This window comes from Sus scrofa, chromosome 3 (genome assembly GCF_000003025.6).
Source record: "Sus scrofa isolate TJ Tabasco breed Duroc chromosome 3, Sscrofa11.1, whole genome shotgun sequence".
NCBI classification, from domain to species: Eukaryota; Metazoa; Chordata; class Mammalia; order Artiodactyla; family Suidae; genus Sus; species Sus scrofa.
Window position 1 is genome coordinate 24,934,868 of NC_010445.4, and position 21,233 is coordinate 24,956,100.

General features: G+C 41.8%; 1 protein-coding gene across 1 annotated transcript in view; it reads left to right on the plus strand.

Moving 5' to 3' along the window:
• The window catches only part of DNAH3 (dynein axonemal heavy chain 3), a 215,858-nt gene that overhangs the window by 23,708 nt on the left and 170,917 nt on the right, over positions 1-21,233 (plus strand). Inside the window, 9 exon segments of the mRNA XM_021086503.1 lie at positions 325-504; positions 5,729-5,865; positions 7,797-7,902; positions 8,083-8,261; positions 12,504-12,688; positions 13,851-13,974; positions 18,772-18,925; positions 19,968-20,076; positions 20,079-20,111. Of these exon segments, the coding sequence (XP_020942162.1) occupies positions 325-504; positions 5,729-5,865; positions 7,797-7,902; positions 8,083-8,261; positions 12,504-12,688; positions 13,851-13,974; positions 18,772-18,925; positions 19,968-20,076; positions 20,079-20,111 (1,207 nt within the window).

The following is a 21,233-nucleotide window of genomic DNA, read 5'->3' on the forward strand; positions in this document are numbered from 1 at the left end:
AGCATGATAATTTCTAGGTCCATCCTTGTTGCTAACAATGCCATTATTTCGTGCAACTGAGCTTTTAAGGACAGGAAGGATTTGAAAATACCAACAAATTTCCAAGGAAAGTAAATATACCGAATCAAAGCTTTGAAAAAGGGAGAAAGAGTGAGCTGAGATGAGCTAAGCTATACTATCCCTTATTTTAAACGTGAACAGTGTGTGGTACCTTTCATTTCCTTCTCTTGTGCTCATGTTGTACTATGAATGCGTAAAAGTCACTCCCTTGATTCTAGAAGGTTCTGTTTTGTAACAGTTGCCATTATCTTATGTCTCCCAAAGGATGGGAATGATTTCAAGGAGCCCTACCAAGAGATGGAGTTCTTTATACCTCAGATAATCATGATCAAACTTGAAGTCAGTGAGCCCATTATTGTCTTTAATCCGTCTTTTGATGACTGCTGGGAACTAATACACAACTCATTCTTGGAAATTATTCAGAACGCTAAGGGGATTCCCAAGGTATAGTATTCACTTCATTATTCATTTGGATTTTTACTCGCATATCGAATAATATAAATTTTAAATGGCTGTTTATATGAAAAAGGGTTTTACTTTGGAAGATACATCCTGAATATACCCTCTTGACTTTGGAAAGAGGATTTGGGCCTTAAAGAAATGTCCATGCATCCCAGAACTGTGCTTTTAACCAGGGCACTGAGAGTTACTTTGTGAGAAAATAAAGTTCCCCACATGATGCCAACCTCAGAAGGGCGAACGTGTCCGAAACCAGATCCATCTTGGGTTAATAATTCATGCTGGATCAATTGCCATGCATTTTGCCAGAGCCTTTCATAAAACTGTATCTAATTTAGCTCTTGAAGTTCCATATGTTTATTTGTTTAACTCACTGTAGACTTCCGGGGGGGAGATTAAAGCTTCTCCTCTGGACCAAGCCCTTTGCCGAGTTTCCTTTCCAGGATGACATTACTAATCAGATTCCAGACACTTACTAGCAGACTTTTAGAACTGGGCAAATCACTCACACGAGTGTGATGCTTCTGCACTCCATCTTCTATTTCCTTCTGAGGGGTTGGTGTGGCAAGGGGGCCAGTGTCCAGCCCCACATGGGGAAGGCAGCTGGGGTGTTTCTCCCCTCCCTGCTCTCCCTCCCTCTCCCTTTTCCTCCCCCTGCTCTCCCTCCCTCCCCATGATGCCTTATATATGGTGCTTGGATGCTCTTAAGCACTCTTCTCTTTGTAGTCCTTTACTTAGAGTGTTCTAAGAGCTCATGATTAGAGGTGGAATCTGTAAGGAGGCCTGTAAAGCCGCATGCTCCAGTTGCTTTCACCAGAGAACTCTAAATTTGGGCTTTTGAACCCAACCAAGTCAGGCTAACAAGAAACCTGGATATGGAGGGAGAAGAAACATGGGCAGCTCTCCCGCAATCAGTATCCCTGGGAATGAAATGAAGACCCTGTCATTTGGAAGGATAAGTATGGGGCATGGGGACAGATAAAGTACATACCACTCAGGTTCCCCTTCCCTGCAGTTGATCAGCAGTGTTTGTAGTCAGTGAGGCTGGGAGAGCCCAGGGCTTGTGTAGCTGCCACTGCAAAGTGCCGGCAGGGGCTGGTAGTAGATTTAATGGATTGTAATGCCAAGATGACATGGTGGTGGGTCACAGTGTGCACAGGTTTGAAAGCTGGGCACACGTAAATGCTGATGCCTCTGTTAGATTAAGAGACAAAGCAGCTCAGGCTCCGAGTTCTCCATCTGGTGGTGCCCAGAACACTCACTGTCTCCCTCCCTGAACCTCTCACACTGCTTGATCTCTGAACTGGGTAGTGACATTTTAAAAGCATAGTCTCTCTAGTTGGATATCTTTATATGACCCAGCAGTCCCACTCTTGGGCATATATCCGGACAAAACTTTCCTTAAGACACATGTTCATTGCAGTTCTATTCACAATAGCCAAGACGTGGAAACAACCCAAATGTCCATTGACAGATGATTGGATTAGGAAGATACAGCATATATACATAATGGAATACTACTCAGCCATAAAAAAGAACGACATAACGCCATTTGCAGCAACATGGATGGAACTAGAGACTCTCATACTGAGTGAAATAAGTCAGAAAGACAAAGACCAATACCATATGATATCACTGATATCTGGAATCTAATATACAGCACAAATGAACCTTTCCACAGGAAAGAAAATCACGGACTTGGAGAATAGACTTGCAGCTGCCTGGCGGGGGGGAGAGGGAGGGAGTGGGAGGGATCTGGAGCTTGGGGTTAACAGATGCAAACTATTGCTCTTGGAAAGGATTCACAATGAGATCCTGCTGTGTAGCACTGAGAACTGTCTAGATACTTACATCGCAACACGACAAAGGGAGGAAAAACTGTATACATGTATGTGTAACTTGGTCCACATGCTGTACAGTCAAAAAAAATAAATTAAAAAAAAGAAAAAGAAAAAAAATCTAAGAACAGCAATAGGTGGGCAGTATCCCCATCCCCTACCAGTCTCGCCTGCCTTATTTATGATTAAAGATGAATTTTTTTTCTTATGGCCACACCTATGGCATATGGAAATTCCCAAGTAAGGAGCCAAATCAGAGCTGCAGCTGCAGGCCTACACCACAGCCATGAGAACAGTGGATCCGAGCTGCATCTGTGACCTATGCCACAGCTTGTGGCAATGCCAGATCCTTAACCCACTGAGTGAGGCCAGGGATCAAACCTGCATCCTCATAGATACTATGTTGGGTTCTTAACCCACTGAGCCACAATGTGAATTCCATAAAGATGAATTCTTAAAGTTGGGAAAAATGTCAGCATGAGAGTTTGAAAATAGGATTCAGGGTATAGAAAGAAAGCATATTTGTGAGAAAGTTACAAAGGGAAACCAAAGTAAATATTAGTCAAAAAAAAAAAAAAAAGCTGAGAAAAACATGGATATCTAATGCTGACTGAAGTAAAGAGTTTAATGATAGGCATAAATAAAAGGAACCTGGGTGAGATAAGGGAAGAATATTATAAAACTGAAAAAGCTATTTAAAGAGTTTAAAACAGCATTAGCAGTGATGTCAATGCATTACTTTCACAGTCAGGAAAAAGTGTGTGTGTGTGTGTGTGTGTGTGTGTGTGTGTGTGTGTATTTATATACATACATTACTGTGGAATGGGGCTGCTTGGGCCAGTCTCTCTCCTGATGGGAGAATTTTTCTCAGAGTGCCAGGGAATTGCCAAAGTCAGAGAAGTATACAGATGAAAGTACTGAAGGTGATGACACAACTAGGATCAGAGAGCCAGGGAGATAAGCAGATAGTAAAAATAATTACCTGTTAAGAGCACTGTGGTTCTTGGCTCTGTTTTACAGACTGCTCTGTAGTGCATGGGGGAACCAGCCACATTTTTTTAAGGTGCATTATTTTTTTAAAAAAATTTATTGAAGTATAGTTGATTTACAATACTTTAGGTGTACAGTAAAGTGATTCAGTTATATATAGATGTATACATATATATATATTCTTTTTCAGATTTTTTTCTGATATAGGATAAGATAATGAATATAGTTCCCTGTGCTATACAGTAGGTTCTTGTTTTTGATCCATTTTATATATAGTAGTGTGTAGCTCTTAACCCCAAATCCAAATTTATCCCTACCCCCACTTTGCTCTTTGGTAACCATAAATTTGTTTTCTCTGTGAGTCTATTTCTATTTTGCAAATAAGTCCATTTGTATCATATTTTAGATGCCACAAATATAAGTGATATCATATGGTATCACTTTGTCTTTTTTTTTTTGTCTGATTCAACTTCTCTCAGTAGAATAATCTCTAGTTCTATCTATGTTGTTGCAAAAGGCATTGTCATTCTTTTTATGACTGAGTAGCAGCATATATCACATCTTCCTTATCCATTTATCTGTTGAGTGATATTTAGGTTGCTTCCATGTCATGGCTATTGTAAATAGTGCTACTATTAACATTAGGGTTCATATATATTTTCAAATTAGAGTTTTGTTCAGATGTATGCCCAGGAGAGGGATTGCTGGATTTTATGGTAACTCTGTTTTTAGTTTTTTAAGAAATCTCCATACTATTCTCCATAGTGAGAACCAATCACATTTAAAGTCTTTTTTTTTTTTTTTTTTTTTTTTGGTCTTTTTGCCATTTCTTGGGCCACTCCCACGGCATATGGAGGTTCCTAGGCTAGGGGCTGAATCGGAGCTGTAGCCACCGGCCTACGTCACAGCCACAGCAACACGGGATCCAAGCCACGTCTGCAACCTACACCACAGCTCACAGTAATGCTGGATCCTTAACCCACTGAACAAGGCCAGGGATCAAACCCTCAACCTCATCGTTCCTAGTCGGATTCTTTAACCACTGAGCCACGACAGGAACTCCCTAAAGTCTTTTTTTTCAATTGAAGACTTTTTCCAAGAGACAATTGCCTTGCCCACCTGTGACCAGTCACGTGGCCTGGGTGCCCTAGTGCCGCCCCAAGGCAGTTCATTCATATCCTATTTTCACACACTGTCTACATTATGGCTACATCAAAGAAGTTGCTTCTCCACTAGTTTAAAAACCTTTGGATTGTTCAAAGAGGGAGGACAAATAGCAGTTGCACTAAATTTCACCCATGTGTAAATCACTACATTCTCATCAGCTCCATATAACTCATTTAACTCAGTAAAGCACTCTGAAGAATCTTCCCTGAGATGGATCAGTAAGAACTTCCTTAGTAGAGAGAGCAGTGAAAGGCAGTGGATCCCAGCAAGGGCTCTGCAGCCTGCATGAGTCATGCAACTGAGAACATTCTTAGGGACACAGATGTGCCATTAAGAAGTTGGAGAGTTGAGGAGTTCCCGTCATGGCTCAGTGGTTAACAAACCCAACTAGTATCCCTGAGGATGAGGGGGTTAAGGATCCAGCATTGCTGTGAGTTGTGGTGTGGGTCGCAGTTGCGGATCCTGCATTGCTGTTGCTGTGGCGTAGGCCGGCAGCTACAGCTCCCATACAACCCTAGCCTGGGAACTTCCGTATGTGGGTGCGACCCTAAAAAGACAAACAAACAAAAACCCCCAAAGTTGGAGAGTTGAATTCTCAGGTGAGAAAATGAAGATCCAGAGAGAATAGCTTACCTGAGATCACATAGTCAGTTAGTGGTAGGGTTTGAATTAGAGCACATGTCTCTAGTAGCTTTCCATTCGAGAGGAAAAGTATTTGGTGGGGGGAAGGAGTATCACTGTAATATTCATTCACTTACCCAGTATTTATTGAGCAGTTACTATGTGCCAAGCTCTTGTTAGGCCCTTTATAATAGTGAAGAAAACAGATACAACCCAGGCCCTCAGGGCGTTTATATCCCAGGACAAACCTAGAACAGCTCCTTACACATCCGTTTAATTATAAACTCAGAATGTGAGCTGTAAGCAGGGAAGCCTAACATCCCTGGGGCCCAGGAGGGACCTTCTAAGGACATGAGACATGCAAAAGAGCAGGCATTTGAAAGATGAGTAATCCTACAAGAGGAAGAGGCGCATGAATAGAGGGAAAGGAAACAATGAGGTGATACCAGCACCATCGGAGAGGAAACAGTAGAAATACAACTAGTGTCCCAGGAAACAAAGTCCATTGAAGGAGATTTGACATCTTGCTGCCATCTTCCTTCTTGCATCCTGTGGCTGTCTTGTGATGTTTAAAAGTGGTTTCTGCTCTTTAGGTGGAATCTATCCTGTTCCCAGAGTTGAGAGGATATCATCTGATTCTTGGAAGCGTTAATAGTGATGAAAAACTGGTGTCTGACCTTGTGGATCAAACTTTCAAGGTATTTCAGAAAAATCAAGTTGGCCCCTCCAAGTAAGTTGGTTTAGTTCTAACTTAGCCATTTTTCGCATTGGTTTAGAATTCTTAACTATTATCAAATAAAATTTTTTTTCCCACACCCCGGAAACAATATATAGTAAGAGTAGCCAATGTTTGCTTACATAGGTATTAACTATGTATCCCCATTTTGAAGATGGGGAAGCTAACACTCCCAATGTTATACAGCAAATAGGAGAATCAGAATTCAAATTCAGTTCATCTCCATGATCTGAAAACCATGGTTCCAGACAGGTTCTGGCATTTAGAAATTCCTGAATTTTAGAAAAATAACATAATGCATGTATGATGTCTTTCGATGCACCTTCAGCAAGATCGGGGGGAGCATCCCTTAATTAAATATACTGGTATTTCTGTAATGAAAATTCAGAATGAATTGAATATTCACCGAAATAGCCTTACGTCAGTTTAGGCCAGCTTTTGCTGTCAAATGAATTTTGAAGCAGTTTGCTCTTTTCAGAGCTTTTTGGATTTTAAAAAGAGGATTGAGGACAAGAGAGCTGAATGGTCCTTAATCATCACAGTAAAATATCTAGCAGTTTTGAGGAGTCATTGGCTTAGAGGGATCATTTAATGTTGCTTCTAAACTGAGACATCCAAGAGTGAAGGGAGTGTGATGAACAAGTCCTCTAATACAACATGGAACAATATATATATAACCCTGAACTGTTCCAGACTAACTAGAACATATGGTTAGCTTAAGCTGGGGCTTCTTAATTGCAGGTCTGTGGATGTAATACAGAAAATTCTGTATTATGAGGAGTTGTTCCGTGTATGGTAATATGTTTAGCAGCATCCCTGCCTTCGACCTATTAGTAGGACCCTCCCCAGTTGTGACAACCAAAAATGTCCCCAAAACATGGCCAAATGTCCCCTGTGGGCAAAATCACCCCTAGTTGAGAACTGCTCCTAATCTAGTCTGAAAATCATAGCCTACGATTTGGAAGCTCTGCCCTTGTAAATTTAACTTGGGGTCATCTCTTCAAAACCTCTGTTTTCTATGTTGTCGATTCTTATAGTTAATACTTTGTTTTCCTGAACTGGCCCTTCCATTGGGCTTCTTGTATCTCGGTTTCAGAGTCTCTGAAGTGTGGTCCAACTCCTGGAAGTATACCACTGGGTTTTACAAAGTTAACTCAGCTTCCTCCCTTCCATCTCGATTTTAATTCAAGCTTATCTAAGTCAGCATCCCAAAACATCCACCAATTTGGGAGAAATTTGTCCAGCCATTTTTGTAGGATGTGACAACAGACAAAGGGAAACTTAACTTCTGTTCAAAATGTTTTAGGTTCATTAGTTCCAAATTTCCATCTTAAGTTTTAGACACAGAATTTTAGAACTGAAAGGAGGGATAGGAAGTAATGTTTGTTGCTTACTTGCTGTAGGTTAAGCATAGTATTAATTACTTTATACATCATTACACTTTAACTTTACAACAATCCTATGAGGTGTGATCACTTTCACTTTTAAATTAAAGACACTGGAGTTCCCCTTGTGGCTCAGTGGTTAACGAATCTGACTAGGAACCAGGAGGTTCAATCCCTGGCCTTGCTCAGTGGGTTAAGGATCCGGCGTTGCCATGAGCTGTGGTGTAGGTTGCAGACACAGCTCAGGTCTTGAGTTGTTGTGGCTGTGGTGTACTGAAAACTTCCATAGGCCGCAGGTGTGGCCCTAAAAAATAAAATAAAATAAAGACACTGATCTAAGTTCATGTAGCTAGGAAGTGGCAAAATTAGAATATGGAGCCAAAGTTCTGAATTTCCAGTTCACTGTAACTTTTGCCATGTATATTTATCTTTCATGGTTTGGGCTAATTTTTATTATTTCAGCTTTTCATGTGCCATTCTGACTTATCTGATTGGTGACCTATACTTGTATGTTTTCTTCTATGTTCTTCAATATGGAAGATACTTAAATGTTTACAAAAAGTATGATGACTTATTGGATAACACAGCAGAGCAAAACGTCACTGCATTCCTGAAGGAACATCATGAAATTGAGGATTTTGTGATGGTAGGAGATGACCCTTGACATTTCATATCTTGGTGACTTGTGCTGCCGACAATCTAATGAGTAGTCAGTGTGTTTATATACTGTGCTTAACATTGGACTAGGTTGGCCGGGAATGAGTCTGAGGGCAAATGCATAGAGGCTAAAGGCAAATTAAGATACTGAATCTACTCCTTGTTACAGAGGATCAATAGCATAAAAAAGCGGAGACTTGAAATTGCATCCATGCACATTACCGTGCCTTTGGCCATGTTCTGCCTTGACACCATGACCCTAAATTACGATCTCTGTGAGCGAGCCCAAAATCTTAAGGACCGTCTAATTCAATTCCAAGTGGATGTAAACCGGGACACCAATACCAGGTATTGTATGCAGAGAAATGGCAATGACATTTGTCACAAATGCGAGCATGAAAAAGTGGACAGAACTTGCACCTTCCAGTAATGACTAGACTGAAATTCTAGTTCAAGTTGTTTCTGCACCAGAGTGAGGGTGGCAGGGAATTCAGGTTCAGGCTAGAGGTGAACCATAAGGAGAAAACCACCTAGGACTTGGAGTGGGAAGGTGGCACGCATCCTGAGGCAGTTAATCTCTGATCCTTCAGCTTTTGCTTCCTTGAAGGCAACTTCGGAGAGATATGACCTGGCTGTCTGAGGTCCAGACACTCTCACTGGCCGTCTAGCACACATTCAAAGACATAGGGTGTTTACAGGCAGCCCCTAGAATTTCTTTTGTTTGTGGGTTTGTTTGTTTGTTTTTTATTTTGGGGGCCCGCATCTGCAGCATATGGATGTTCCCAGGCTAGGGGTGGAATTGGAGATGTAGCTGCAGGCCTATGCCACAGCCACAGCAACGCCAGATCCAAGCCACATCTGTGACCTACACCACAGCTCACGGCAATGCCAGATCCTTAACCCACTGAGCAAGGCCAGGGATCGAGCCTGTGTCCTCATGGATGCTAGTCAGATTTGCTTCCACTGAGCCACAATGGGAACTCCAACCCCTAGAATTTCTTTCATGTGAACCCTTACCGCCTGGGTCTGGGCATTCTGTCATTCAATCACATTTAAGTTGTTTCCATGTCTTGGCTACTGTGAGTAGTGCTGCAATGAACATATGGGTGCATGTGTCTTTTTCAGGGAAAGTTTTGTCCGGGTATATGCCCAAGAGTGGGATTGCTGGGTCATATGGTAGTTCTGTGTACAGTTATCTAAGGTACCTCCATACTGTTTTCCATAGTGGTCGTACCAACTTACATTCCCACCAACAGTGTAGGAGGGTTCCCTTTTCTCCACACCCTCTCCAGCATTTGTTATTTGTGGATGTATTAATGATGACCATTCTGACTGGTGTGAGGTAGCATTTTTTTTCTTAAGCATTTGTTCCTGTCATATCAAAGTAACATGGTGCCTTAGCTGATCAGTTCACTCATACTCATCAAAATAAATGTATAATTTTGTTCGTGTGCTTTAATATAAATGGAAGAAAGAGTTCCATCATAAGCCCAGGGATTTCTAAGGATATGGAAACCCCAGGTTCATGGCTAAGTTCTGAACCATACAATAAGTAAAACAGATGTAAGATGTTTTTACTGAATGGGGGAGAAAATGAGACCCAGAAAGAAAAACTAACTTGTCCAATTAGGTGAGTTGAGTCTTCTGAACCTGAACCCTGCTCTTGCCAGTTCATTGTCCTGTAACTGCTGAGTGGGGTACCTCCCTGTTTCCAATGATTAGGTGCACCCTCAAATAGGATGCTCTGGTCATAAAGGCAAGGGGTATCTTGCGTGTTGGTGAGAAAGTGGGCATGCCGTCCATTTCTCCTGTAGGTACATTGGTCTAAAGTTGCTAAAAAATGATCTGAAATATGGCCTAGAAATGTAAGGCCTTGCATAGAGATATAAGAAATTATCCCTGTGGTCTGGCTGCTTGTTTTCCTCAGGGTGGGAAATCTTGTCCAAACAGTGACAACAAAGTAGAGAGAGGCCATAGATTACTGCAAAATGTATTAGTCTCCCATATGCCATCCCCACACTGAGAATAGCCCTGTGCTTACAGGATCCCAGCCCTTGATATTTTAAATGATATTATCAACACATGTAGAAGGCAGTGTTTCTTGTTCTTAGCTTATCCCTAGATATTGCTAAGGGGTTTTGTTGGTCAGATTCCTGATATGTCGGCCCATATTCAGGACTTTTTAGAGGGTCTAATAATTAATGGGTATTAAAAAAAAAAAACTTAGTCTGCTTCTTGAGTAGAGAAAGCCCAATTCTTCCCTGCTGTCTTTCTTGTCTGTGTGTCTTGTTTACTTTTGTATAGAATACTTTATTCTCGTCGCTACTAGTTACTCAGTGTGTGGAAATTTTTCCCATGCCAAGCAATTCCCTGATACCATCTGGCTGTCATGCAATTCAACTTAATTTGGACCCTGTCTACCCAAAGATAGCATCAACTTCCACAGGTGAAGGGTCCAGTCCTATTAGACTATCCCCACACTTCAAGTACCACACTTCAGGCATCCCTTGTGCTTCTGACCAATCAAGTATAGATTGGAGGTTCCAGTGACCCCCTGCTTGCATTCAATTAATTTGCTCCAAGCTTCTAATCATGGCTTGGTCTTTCCTCTGACCAGTTCCTCATCCAGGAGCCACCTAGGGGCCCACCCTGAGTCACCTCACTAGAACAAAAGATACTCTTATCAACCATCAAAGTATAAGGATTTCCAGGACCCTGTGCCAGGAACTGGGGGCAGAGATCAATATATATATATATTTTTTTTTTCCATTATCTCACAGTGGCTCTGCTTACCACCCTTCTAGGCCCTCCCAAGAAACTGATAAGTTAGATGCAAGGTATTTATTCTCTGCATTCTCATACAAAAAGGAAGGAGAATGGATTCTCATCACAGGCAGTTGATCACACTGAGAGGATCTACCTGTATTAGGTTAAACTATAGGCTGTAACAGATAGACCCAAGGTGTCATGATTGAACAGAATAGACATTTATTCTTGCTTGTGACGGCTTCAGATTGGCAGGGACATTTGCTGTGTGCATTCAAAGACTCAAGCAGATGGTGACATTGCATCTTTAACATGTAGCTCTCAAGGTCATTCTAAATGTTGACATCCTAGACAGTTGGGGGGAAGAAGAGCATGGAGGACTCTGCAAGGACAGCATCATGTGCTGCACCTGCCATCCTATGACCATCCTACTACAGACTGAATTGTGTCCACACTAAATTCATATATCAAAGCCAGTCTTAGTCCATTCAGGCTGCTCTAACTCAGTACCCTAGGCTCAGCAGCTTATAAACAGTAGAAATGTGTTTCCCTCAGTTCTAGAGGCTGGGAAGTCCAAAATAAAGGCTCTGGCAGATTTGCTGTTCGTTGAGAGCCTGCTTCCTGGTTCATAGACCATCATCTTCTCACTCTACCCTCACATGGAAGAACTGGTGAGCAGTCGCTTGGGGTCTCTTTTATGAGAGCATTAATCCCGTTCATGAGGGCATAGCCCTTATGACTTAATTATCTCCCAGAGGCCACCTCCAGATACCATCACATTAGGGATTAGGTTTCAACATATGAATTTGGGGGATACACAAACATTCAGTCTACGTCAAAGCTCTGGTACCCTATGTGACTGTATTTGGAGACAGGCCTATAAGCAGGTTAAAAAGGCTGGAAGAGGTCATAAGGATGAGGCCCTGATCCAACAGGGCTGGTGTCCTTACAAGAACAAGAGACAGAGCTCTCTCCCTCTCCACCTTGTGAGGACACAGTGAGCAGGCAGCTGTCTGCAAGCCAGAAAGGGAGCCTGCACTAGGAACTGAATAAGTCAACACCTTGACCTTGGACTTCCTAGCCTCTAGAACTGTGGGAAAATAAATTTTTGTTGTTTAAACCACTCAGTCTGTGATATTTTGTTATGGTAGCCCAAGCTGACTGGTAAAATACTCAACTAAAAATACACAGGAGACCAGAACATATAATCTAGTTCTGATTCCAAAAGTGGAGAATATTCTGAATGCATGTGGCATAATAGGTAAGTTTTCTCTACAGAAAGTTTCTGAATTGTATAAAAATTCATTTCTAAAATCCAAGCATCATCTGCAAAGATATTTTAATTATTTTCTCATCAGTTTGATATAATTAGATTGATTATGGAAGGGTCTCCATAAATTAAGAGGGAATAGCAGGAATACCTGCTGTGGCACAGTGGGTTAAGAATCCGCCTGCAGCAGCCAGGGCCACTGTGGAGGTGTAGGTTTGATCCCTGGCCTGGCACAGTGGGTTAAAGGATCCAGCATTGCCGTGAGCTGTGGTGTAGGTTGCAGACATGGCGGGGATCTGGCGTTCCTGTGGCTGTGGCATAGGCCGGCAGCTACAGCTCCAATTTGACCCCTAGCCTGGGAACCTCCATATGCCATGAGGTGCGACCCTAAAAAGCAAAAAAAAAAAAAGAATTTTCAAGTAGAGAAACGTTGGGAAACATTGTTCTAGTCTCCAAATAGAAATTATGTCTGTTTGGTATAGTGGGTCCTAGAAGCAAGTTATTTTAGATGATGATGATGATGATGACAGTGATGGCTGTTTCTTTCCCTGTAGCATTTGTAATCAGTACAGCATCATTGCAGACAAAGTCAGTGAAATTCCCGCCAACACTGGGGAGCTAGTATACCTCATTGAGTTCTTAAAGAAATCCAGCGACGTCACTGTGTTCAAACTTAGGAGGCAACTTAGAGATGCAGTTGAACGGCTGGAGTTCCTGATGGACTATGCAGTCTTGCCCCGTAAGTCCAGGGTCATGTATGTACATGCAAACTGTATGTGACTATTTATATTTTTAGGAGTAAGGAGAGTTAGCAGTCCTACCCCTATATATCAGTGTCAGGAGAACTGCTTTTCAAGTGTGTCCACATGTTAGTCACTCTTATCCACAGAAATTTGAATCAAACAAAGAGAATCTTATTGTTAGACAAAAAGAAGATATATCTAGGTACTTGACTAGTTCTTAGATGCCCATCTTTGCATCTTCGGCCTAGTGTTCCCAGAAAAGTCACTTTCAGATGCAGTCCTTTTATAAAAAGGTAGATGTCATTCATCTAGAATCTTAATATCTTAAAAGGAAAGAAATGCCCAGGACCCCTTCAAGGCTTATTGAGCCACGTTAGAGTTTTGTAAAGACCGGGTTCTGAAGAAAAAGCTACGATGTTGTCTACAAGCCAAGTTTCAGAGCTGTTTTCCATCTGAAAATACATGTTAATGACCTGGTGTTCACGATGTTTGGGAGATGGTTTTGGGAGGGAGAGATAGGAGCTGGGAGTGAAAAGTGGTTCCGTAACCATCCACCTGCACATCCGTGAGCTGTGTTCTTGCCATAAGAACGCATGCTGGACACTCTCACTGTGGTATCTGCCTCCTAAATTCCCAAGGGTAGAGAAGGAACCCAGGGCATTTTCCCTGACCAGAGCTGTAAGATGGATAGGGCATCTGTCATTGCTCTTATTACTGACATTGAACCAAAAGGGAAACTGAAACTCGGATGAAGTGAAATAGTCTAAAGAATAGTGCTGAACTTGGACCTAGGTTTCTACTCTACTCAGACCTAGCTTGGGAAGACAATGAGATGTAGTGGTTAGAACATAGGCTGTGGAGTTGGTTAGACCTGGGCTTGAAATCTGCTCTGCTGCCTCCTAGCAGTGTGTCCTTGACTGCTTGGCTTAACTTTGTTTCCCACCTGTAAAAACAAGGGTGATAATACTGTCTACCTTCTAGCCTGGCCCTTGGTAAGTGCTCCATAAACACTGGCCATCATTCATCAGTAAAGGACCCATCATTAACTGCCACCCCTACACCCACTTCTGTTAACCTCTTGTTCTACTGAATTAATTCCTTGCGAGCTGACCTGTTGCTGAGCAGTGTCCTGGAGCAGGCCATGTGTGTCTTTTGCAGAAGAGGATATCAAGCTGAACAGCACTCTGTTCCTCTGGCCAGACCAGATTGAAGATATCTTTGAAAACAGCCGAAACCTTCTCCTTAACAAGAGGGATCAGGCGGAGATGGACCTTATTAAAAGGTACAGGGAAAGCCTGGGATTGTTTTGGAAATGATACCCAGCTTCATAACATGCTACAGGTTCCTGGTTCTGTCTAGAGCCACCTCCAACCCATACCCAACTGCCCTACACCCACCCTCGCCCAGCAATGCATGGGCAAAGGCTCAGGGCAGTTGGTGGAGAAGGAATTTTCTTTAGCTTCCCACTGAGGGCTGCTCCCTTTAAGCCTGCTTCACTGTAGTTACCCTGGCCAATGCTATCTGTCCCTGCCTGGAGCAAGTGGCATTTAGTGATGCAGAGGGAAAAAGACAAAAATAGTAGTATGTAATAATGGCCTCATGGTAATAATAGCAGAATTGTCAGCCTTACATTGGAGACCACAGATCTGTGAGATATCAAGACAGGGGTAATAAAGGCAGGGTTGGAGGCTGAGAAATTGCCTGTTTTGCAGCTGGTCTCCTTCAGTGCTGATGTCTATAAACATTTATGCACTGAATATTTATTATGGATTTTTTTTTTTTTACTATATGCTGTGCTCTATTCTAGAGTGTGTTTGAGTGCTAAATAAAGACTTTAATGGAGTGACAAAGAAAATACAGACATACTGGAAAAGTCAGACAATGTCAAGTGGGCCAAGTACCACGTACCCGGTAAAGACATGCATATGTATGTGTGCATGCATACACACACACACACACACACACACACAGATCCCAGTTTGTAACACTTTGTTTGGGGACTACAGATTCATACCAGCTACCATCCTCACTGGTGCACTCCCACTTCCCAAGGTTAGGTTCCGTAATCCCTGCAAATATTCAAGAGAAAGGAAAAGGGTGGATAAAAACAGGGATTTCTACACAGAATGGGAGTTTGAGCTGAAGGATAAAGCCACTTAGTTACTACCTTCAAAATATGACTTAGGTCTATTGCCCAGAAAAACAACAGAAACAATAAAACTTGTGTGTGTGAGAGAGAGAGCATTTGTTTCTTCCTACAGACTTTTCCTCCCTCTACCTACATGGCTTCTGTCCCCAGAAACCAGAATTTAGCTCAGTGATTGGAACTGACTTTTTTTTTTTTTTTTGGTCTTTTTTGCCTTTTCTAGGGCTGCTCCTGCGGCATATGGAGGTTCCCAGGCTAGGAGTTGAATCGGAGCTGTAGCCACCAGCCTACACCAGAGCCACAGCAACACGGGATCCGAGCCACGTCTGCGACTTACACCACAGCTCACGGCAATGCCGGATCCTTAACCCACTGAGCAAGGCCAGGGATCAAACCCTCAACCTCATGGTTCCTAGTCGGATTCAGTAACCACTGCGCCACGACGGGAACTCCGGAACTGATGTTTTTCATTAATAGACTTTGTTTTTTCAGAATAGTTTTAGGTTCACAGCAAAACTAAGCGGAAAATATAGGGTCCTCCTATACCCCCCCCTTACAACACAGCCTTCCCCATGGAACTGATTTTTGATGACTCACCAGGAAGCAGAACCATTATTTGTAAGTTAGATGAATAAGAACAAGTTTCTTCAAATTTTTGAGCCTGAGTGTCCTCACCTGGAAAATGGGATAGCAGAACCAATCTTGAATCACCTCATTTCATTAGAGGGAAATTATGTTCAAGGATGAAATGAGATGGTCTGAGGTGGTGCCTAGGTGGTACTCCCCGCATGACAGGCATTCAGGAGCTGTCAGCTTCCTTTGCACTTTGAACAGTGACTTCTTTGGGGAGAAAAATGCTTCTTAACCTCAAAACTGCCACCTTGTGAGTGTACTTCTAGAACGTTTTTACTATACAACCACTTACAGGAACTGTTGCAGTTAAGAGGAAGGAGGGGTTGCCCTGGAGGAAATGGAAACAATTGTAATTTATGCTGAGAGGAGAGGGCCAGGCTTCGTCTTCTTGGAGGGGTGACTCTAGCCTGATCCCATCGACTGGTCCCTGAGCCGCTCTAGGGGACACTTGCAGCCATGGGCTCACCCTCTCCTGGATTAAGCCTCAAATTTCCTGTCTGTCATTTGGCGTAAATCCTGACAAAAGCCTGTGAGGAGGCCTGAGAAGTATTCATTTATTCATTCATCATCTGTGAATAAAAGATCCCATTCCCTGTCTAAGAAACTTGACTTTATTTTCCCAGCCCACAGTCATTTTTGGTGTTAGTGCTAATTTTTCTTTGTTTGCTGTCCCTACCCCATCTCCCATTTCTTCTCCACTTTCCTCTGCCCTCTCCATGCCTGGGTGGCTGACACCTGCCGTCTGTAGCCTCTGGCTTCCTTGTCTGTGGGATCCAGGCAGGGCTGAGTCAGTGGTGAGCCCTCCCAGGTTGGAGAGTGACTGCTGGGCTCCTGTCCCTCCCTGCTGGGCACTGGGGCTCTGGCCAATATCTGCATCTCCTGGATGGCAATTCTTGCTCCACCCTGGTTCCAGTCCTCGTGGTCCCCTCAGCCCTAGGGATGGAGCATAGCGGCTTCTCGCTGAGGCTAACCTCTGGGCGTTTCACTATGCTGTTTATACCCTACCCACATCTCACATCTGTAAGCAGTCCCTTCATTGAAGTCTCTTTGAACATCAGAGTGAATTCTCTTTCTTGACAAAATTCTGACCAACCCACCATTTTAAAATTCTTGCATTATTCTCCCACAGACTCCAGGTGGGCCCACTAATAGAACTCATTTAGTTAAACTACTTTTCTGCGTGTCTACTGTTTACTAATGACACGCATGTATAGGTATATATTTGATGGACATGAAAGTACTTCAGAAACTGCAGTGTGCTAGGCGATTATAAAAAATTTGAGACAGTATGTACTGTCAGTTATAAAATATGGCACAGGGATATAATGTGTAGCACAAGGAATATTTTATAATTACTTTGTATGGTATGTAACTATAAGGAGAAAATAGAAGTAAATAATTAAGAACCTTAATTTGTTGACTATGTATCAAACTTTCTATTCTACAGTGGAAAAAAACTATTCTTAAACGTCCATAGAACATTTCAAAAAATTGACCATATGTTAGGACCCCCCCCAAAAAATTGAAGAAAGCAGAAACTATTTTGGCCATATTCTGTTATAATAGTGTGTATTAATTATCTGTTTCTGCATGATAAATCATCCTGAAAAATAGCACCTTAAAACAACAAATATTTATTATCTCACAGTTTCTGTAGCTTGGAAATCTAGGTGCAGCTTAGCAGTATACCTCTGGCTCCAGGTCTCTTAGGAAGTTGCAATTGGAATGTCAGCCAAGGCTGCAGTCTCATCTAAGGGCTCAGCTGGGGGCTGGATCCACATCCAGGCTCACTCACATGATTGTCCGTAGGATTTGGTTCCTCATAGGCTGTTGGTCAGAAATGTCCCTCTAGTCCTCACTGTATGGGCCTCTCAATAAACTAGCTCACAGCATGACAGCTGGCTTCCTTCAGTGAAAGGAAGAGAGAGAGAGAAAGAGAAAAATTGTAACCTAATCTTGGAAGCAACATCCTATCACTTTTGCCATATTCTTTGTTAGAAGTGAGTTATGAAGTCTGGCCCAAACGCAAGAGGAGACAGTTACACAAGGCTATAAATACCAGAAGGCATGAATCTTTGGGAGCTTTACCAGAGGCTACTTACCACACTGTGCAATTAGAAATAAAACCCAAATCAAACCATTGAAAATTAGCTCCTAAATTACTTTTAAGAAAAAGAGAACATCAAAACTGCCATCACAGAATTAAGTATTCTTCATAGAACGGCCAATTTTATATTATGTCACTATAGCTGTTCTCAATGGCAAATCCCCTTATTCACCCAATGAATGTTGATCGTTTTATGCTAGACACTCTTCTAAGTGCTCAGGATACAGAAAAGAATTGAGATTAAAACTGCATTGATAGTCTCTTTCTGAAGAAGACTAAATACTTTTATAGTGATTATTAGCTACCAGAGTTAATTGTGAGCATTTTGTATATGTTAGTTTATTAAATACTAAAGTAGACTTTATCCATCCCTGTTTTATTTATCTGAGGCACACAGAGGTTTAGCGACTTGATTAACCTCAATTACTATGTCACAGTGTAGGGACTTGAACCTAGCCTGTCCAGTTCTAGGACCTGTCCACTTAACACTGTGTTATTCTCCCTCATCAGGAAAAGGGGAAAGTAAATTTGAGACCTATTTCGTCGACAGTATAGATGAAGTAGATAAATCTCTGGAAAGGTCTTTCCACTCACTCGAGCTAATGTAGCTCTCCACTTCCATCCACTAGGCATTCTGCCCTGTTCTATTTTCTTCAAAGCATTTGTCACTCTCAGAAATATCTCATTTCATTTTATCTATGTATGGATTTGACCATCCATCCATCCATCCATCCATCCGTTTATTTATCCATCCATGTGTATTTATTGTCTGGGTTTCCCCAAACTAAAATATAAGCTCCATGAGAGTAGAGAGCTTAATAGTGTACCTCACAAGTATATTCCTAATGCCTAGAGCTGTTCTTGGAATTAGACACTTAATAATAAATATCTAACGGATAAATTAATTTATGTATGCATATTCATATATGTGTAAATATAATATAAATATATTTAAAATATATACTTACCAATATGGGAACTATCTGTGGATATTTAATCACCAACAGGTTCCCGGTAGCTACCTCCAGCAGGTGGGATTATAAATTATATATGATAACAGATATTCATAAGTTTTACATATATTGTTTCAGAAGATCACATTCTCTCCAGACTTAAACATAGTCATCAGTGCTGATGTTTTGAAAATCACAAAATGGAAAGTCCAAATGTGATTGGGCTGTCTTTACTTGCAGGTGCTCCGAATTCGAGGCAAAGCTTGAGGGCTACAACAAGGAACTGGAAGGCTTTAGGAAACGTGAAGTGATGACTGCAGAAGAAATGAAGAACAATGTTGAAAAGTTAAACGAGCTTTCAAAGAATCTAGATCAAGCACTGGTGGAATTTGAGGTCGGGGACTTATGACTCTCTGCTGCCACGCTGGTTCTGGCCCTTGGTTTTCTGTTTTCCTAACATTACCTGCCAGGTGTATAGTATTAAAAATACCTTTCTTGGAGTTCCTGTCGTGGCACAGTGGTTAACAAATCCGACTAGGAACCATGAGGTTGCGGGTTTGATCCCTGACTTGCTCAGTGGGTCAAGGATCCAGTGTTGCCATGAGCTGTGGTGTAGGTCACAGACGCGGCTCGGATCCCACGTTGCTGTGGCGCTGGTGTTGGCCGGCATCTACAGCTCTGATTCGACCCCTAGCCTGGGAACCTCCGTATGCCACGGAAGCAGCCCTAGAAAAGGCAAAAAGACAAAAAAGAAATAAAAATAAAAATACCTTTCTTACATTGGTACTTTCAACTCCCTTTTTCCACATACCTACATTTTACCGACTTTTTTGTTAGTCGTTGAGTACACAAAGAAGAAATTATAATGGAATAATTTCTCACATATATTGAGCATTTGTTATGTGCACAGTGTGCAGAGGACTTCGTATGTGCTATATCACTTAATATCCATAATAAAGCTTTGGGGTGGGTACCATTACTATCTTCATTTATCTCTATTTAAAATGGGAGAACTAAGCCTTGGAGAAGCTAAGTAACTTGCTCTGAAGTTCACCACTAAATTCTTTAATCGTTAAATTTCTTACTTTTGAGATAGTTCAGTACAAGAAAGCAACATTATGTAAACAGTTAAAGCACATATGAAAATTAAGAAAATGGGGATATGGATATGGTACAGTGGGATATGGTTATGGCACAGATGGAGCAAGTGGCAAATTATGGAAAATTTCACCCAGCTAGATATCAGCTGCCATGGCTCTCAGAGGTAGCAGAGGGACCTTCTTGCTTGGGTTCATGCTTTATTTTCCTCTCTTACTCTCCAAATGAATACCAATCTTCCTCAACTTGGTTTTCAAAGCCCTGAGTAATTTGCCATGGTGGCTTCTAGGGTTCAGAACCACCCACCCAATTAATAGCATCCCCTTTTTTCCCTGCAGTTGATCAATAAGGAGGAAGAGCTGTTGGAAAAGGACAAGAGTACCTTCCCTCTTCTGCAAACCTTGATAACCAACAAAGTGCCTTATGAGCAGCTGTGGGTGACGACCTACAGTTTAGCATCAAATCGGAGGAATGGATGAATGGTATGCCGCCGTCTTACTCTGCTGGGGCAGGATGGGGATGGGGTAGCAGATTCAACCCAGCCAGTTCTGAAATAAGGTTTAGACTTCAGATACTGGATAGACTTTTTATTATATTCTCATACTCTGGATTAAGGCAACCATAGTAAAATTTATCTGATGTGATAATGATGGAAGGTGGGGATCAAAGAACTAGATCTATTAACAGGGTAGAATAGAATAGCAACCATCCAGAGCCGTGGATTGGGTAGTGACTTGGAGGGGCAGATAGTGGGAGAATAAAGTGGCAGTTTCCCTGTTATGCTGCTGCAAGAAAGGCCAGAATGCCATGGATATCTGTAAACTCTTTCTTTTATTTTAGACTCTGGAGGCTAGAAAGATATTGAGGAGGTAGGGTCAACACGACTTAATGATTGATCTCTTATGGGGCAGGGAGCAAGGAAGGAGAGGGAAGCAGGTAGAGTGAATCCCAGATTATTAGCTGAGGGAATTTTGGTGGATCATGCCATCATGAAGAAAAGAAATGACACATTTCTTGGGGAAAAAAACACACGCTTGAATACACTGAGTTTGGTGTCTGCAAACATCCAAATGGGAATTTTAATTGCAGTTGGGTATTATCAATCTGGACTTGTTACAGTGGGGGTGGGACTTATATTGGGAAAGAATTGATGTGTAAGGGTACAATTGAAAGTCATCTGTGACATCACCTGGAGAGAGTGTGTAAGAGCAGAGGACAAAATCTGAGACCCTTGGGGCCGTTAGCTTATTTCTGGTGCTTTAATATTATAAACACAACAGTGATGAACATCTTTCTTGCCAGTTTTCAGGATACAATAATGATAGTTTTCTTAGGTTTAAAGATCTTCTTTTTATATTTTGTGTATTACTTCTCTACTATATTATCTCTAGAAGTTTTATAGTTTTGCATTTTACATATAAGTCCATAATCCACTTTGATTAATTTTTGTCAAGGCTGTATAGTCTACATCTGCTTTGGGGGGGTGGGGTGGGACATGCGAATATCCAGTTGTTCTAAAACTCTTTGCCGGAAATCTTCATTTCTCCATTGTATTGGCTTTGCTCCTTTGTGAAAGATCAGTTGACTATTGTGGATCTTATACC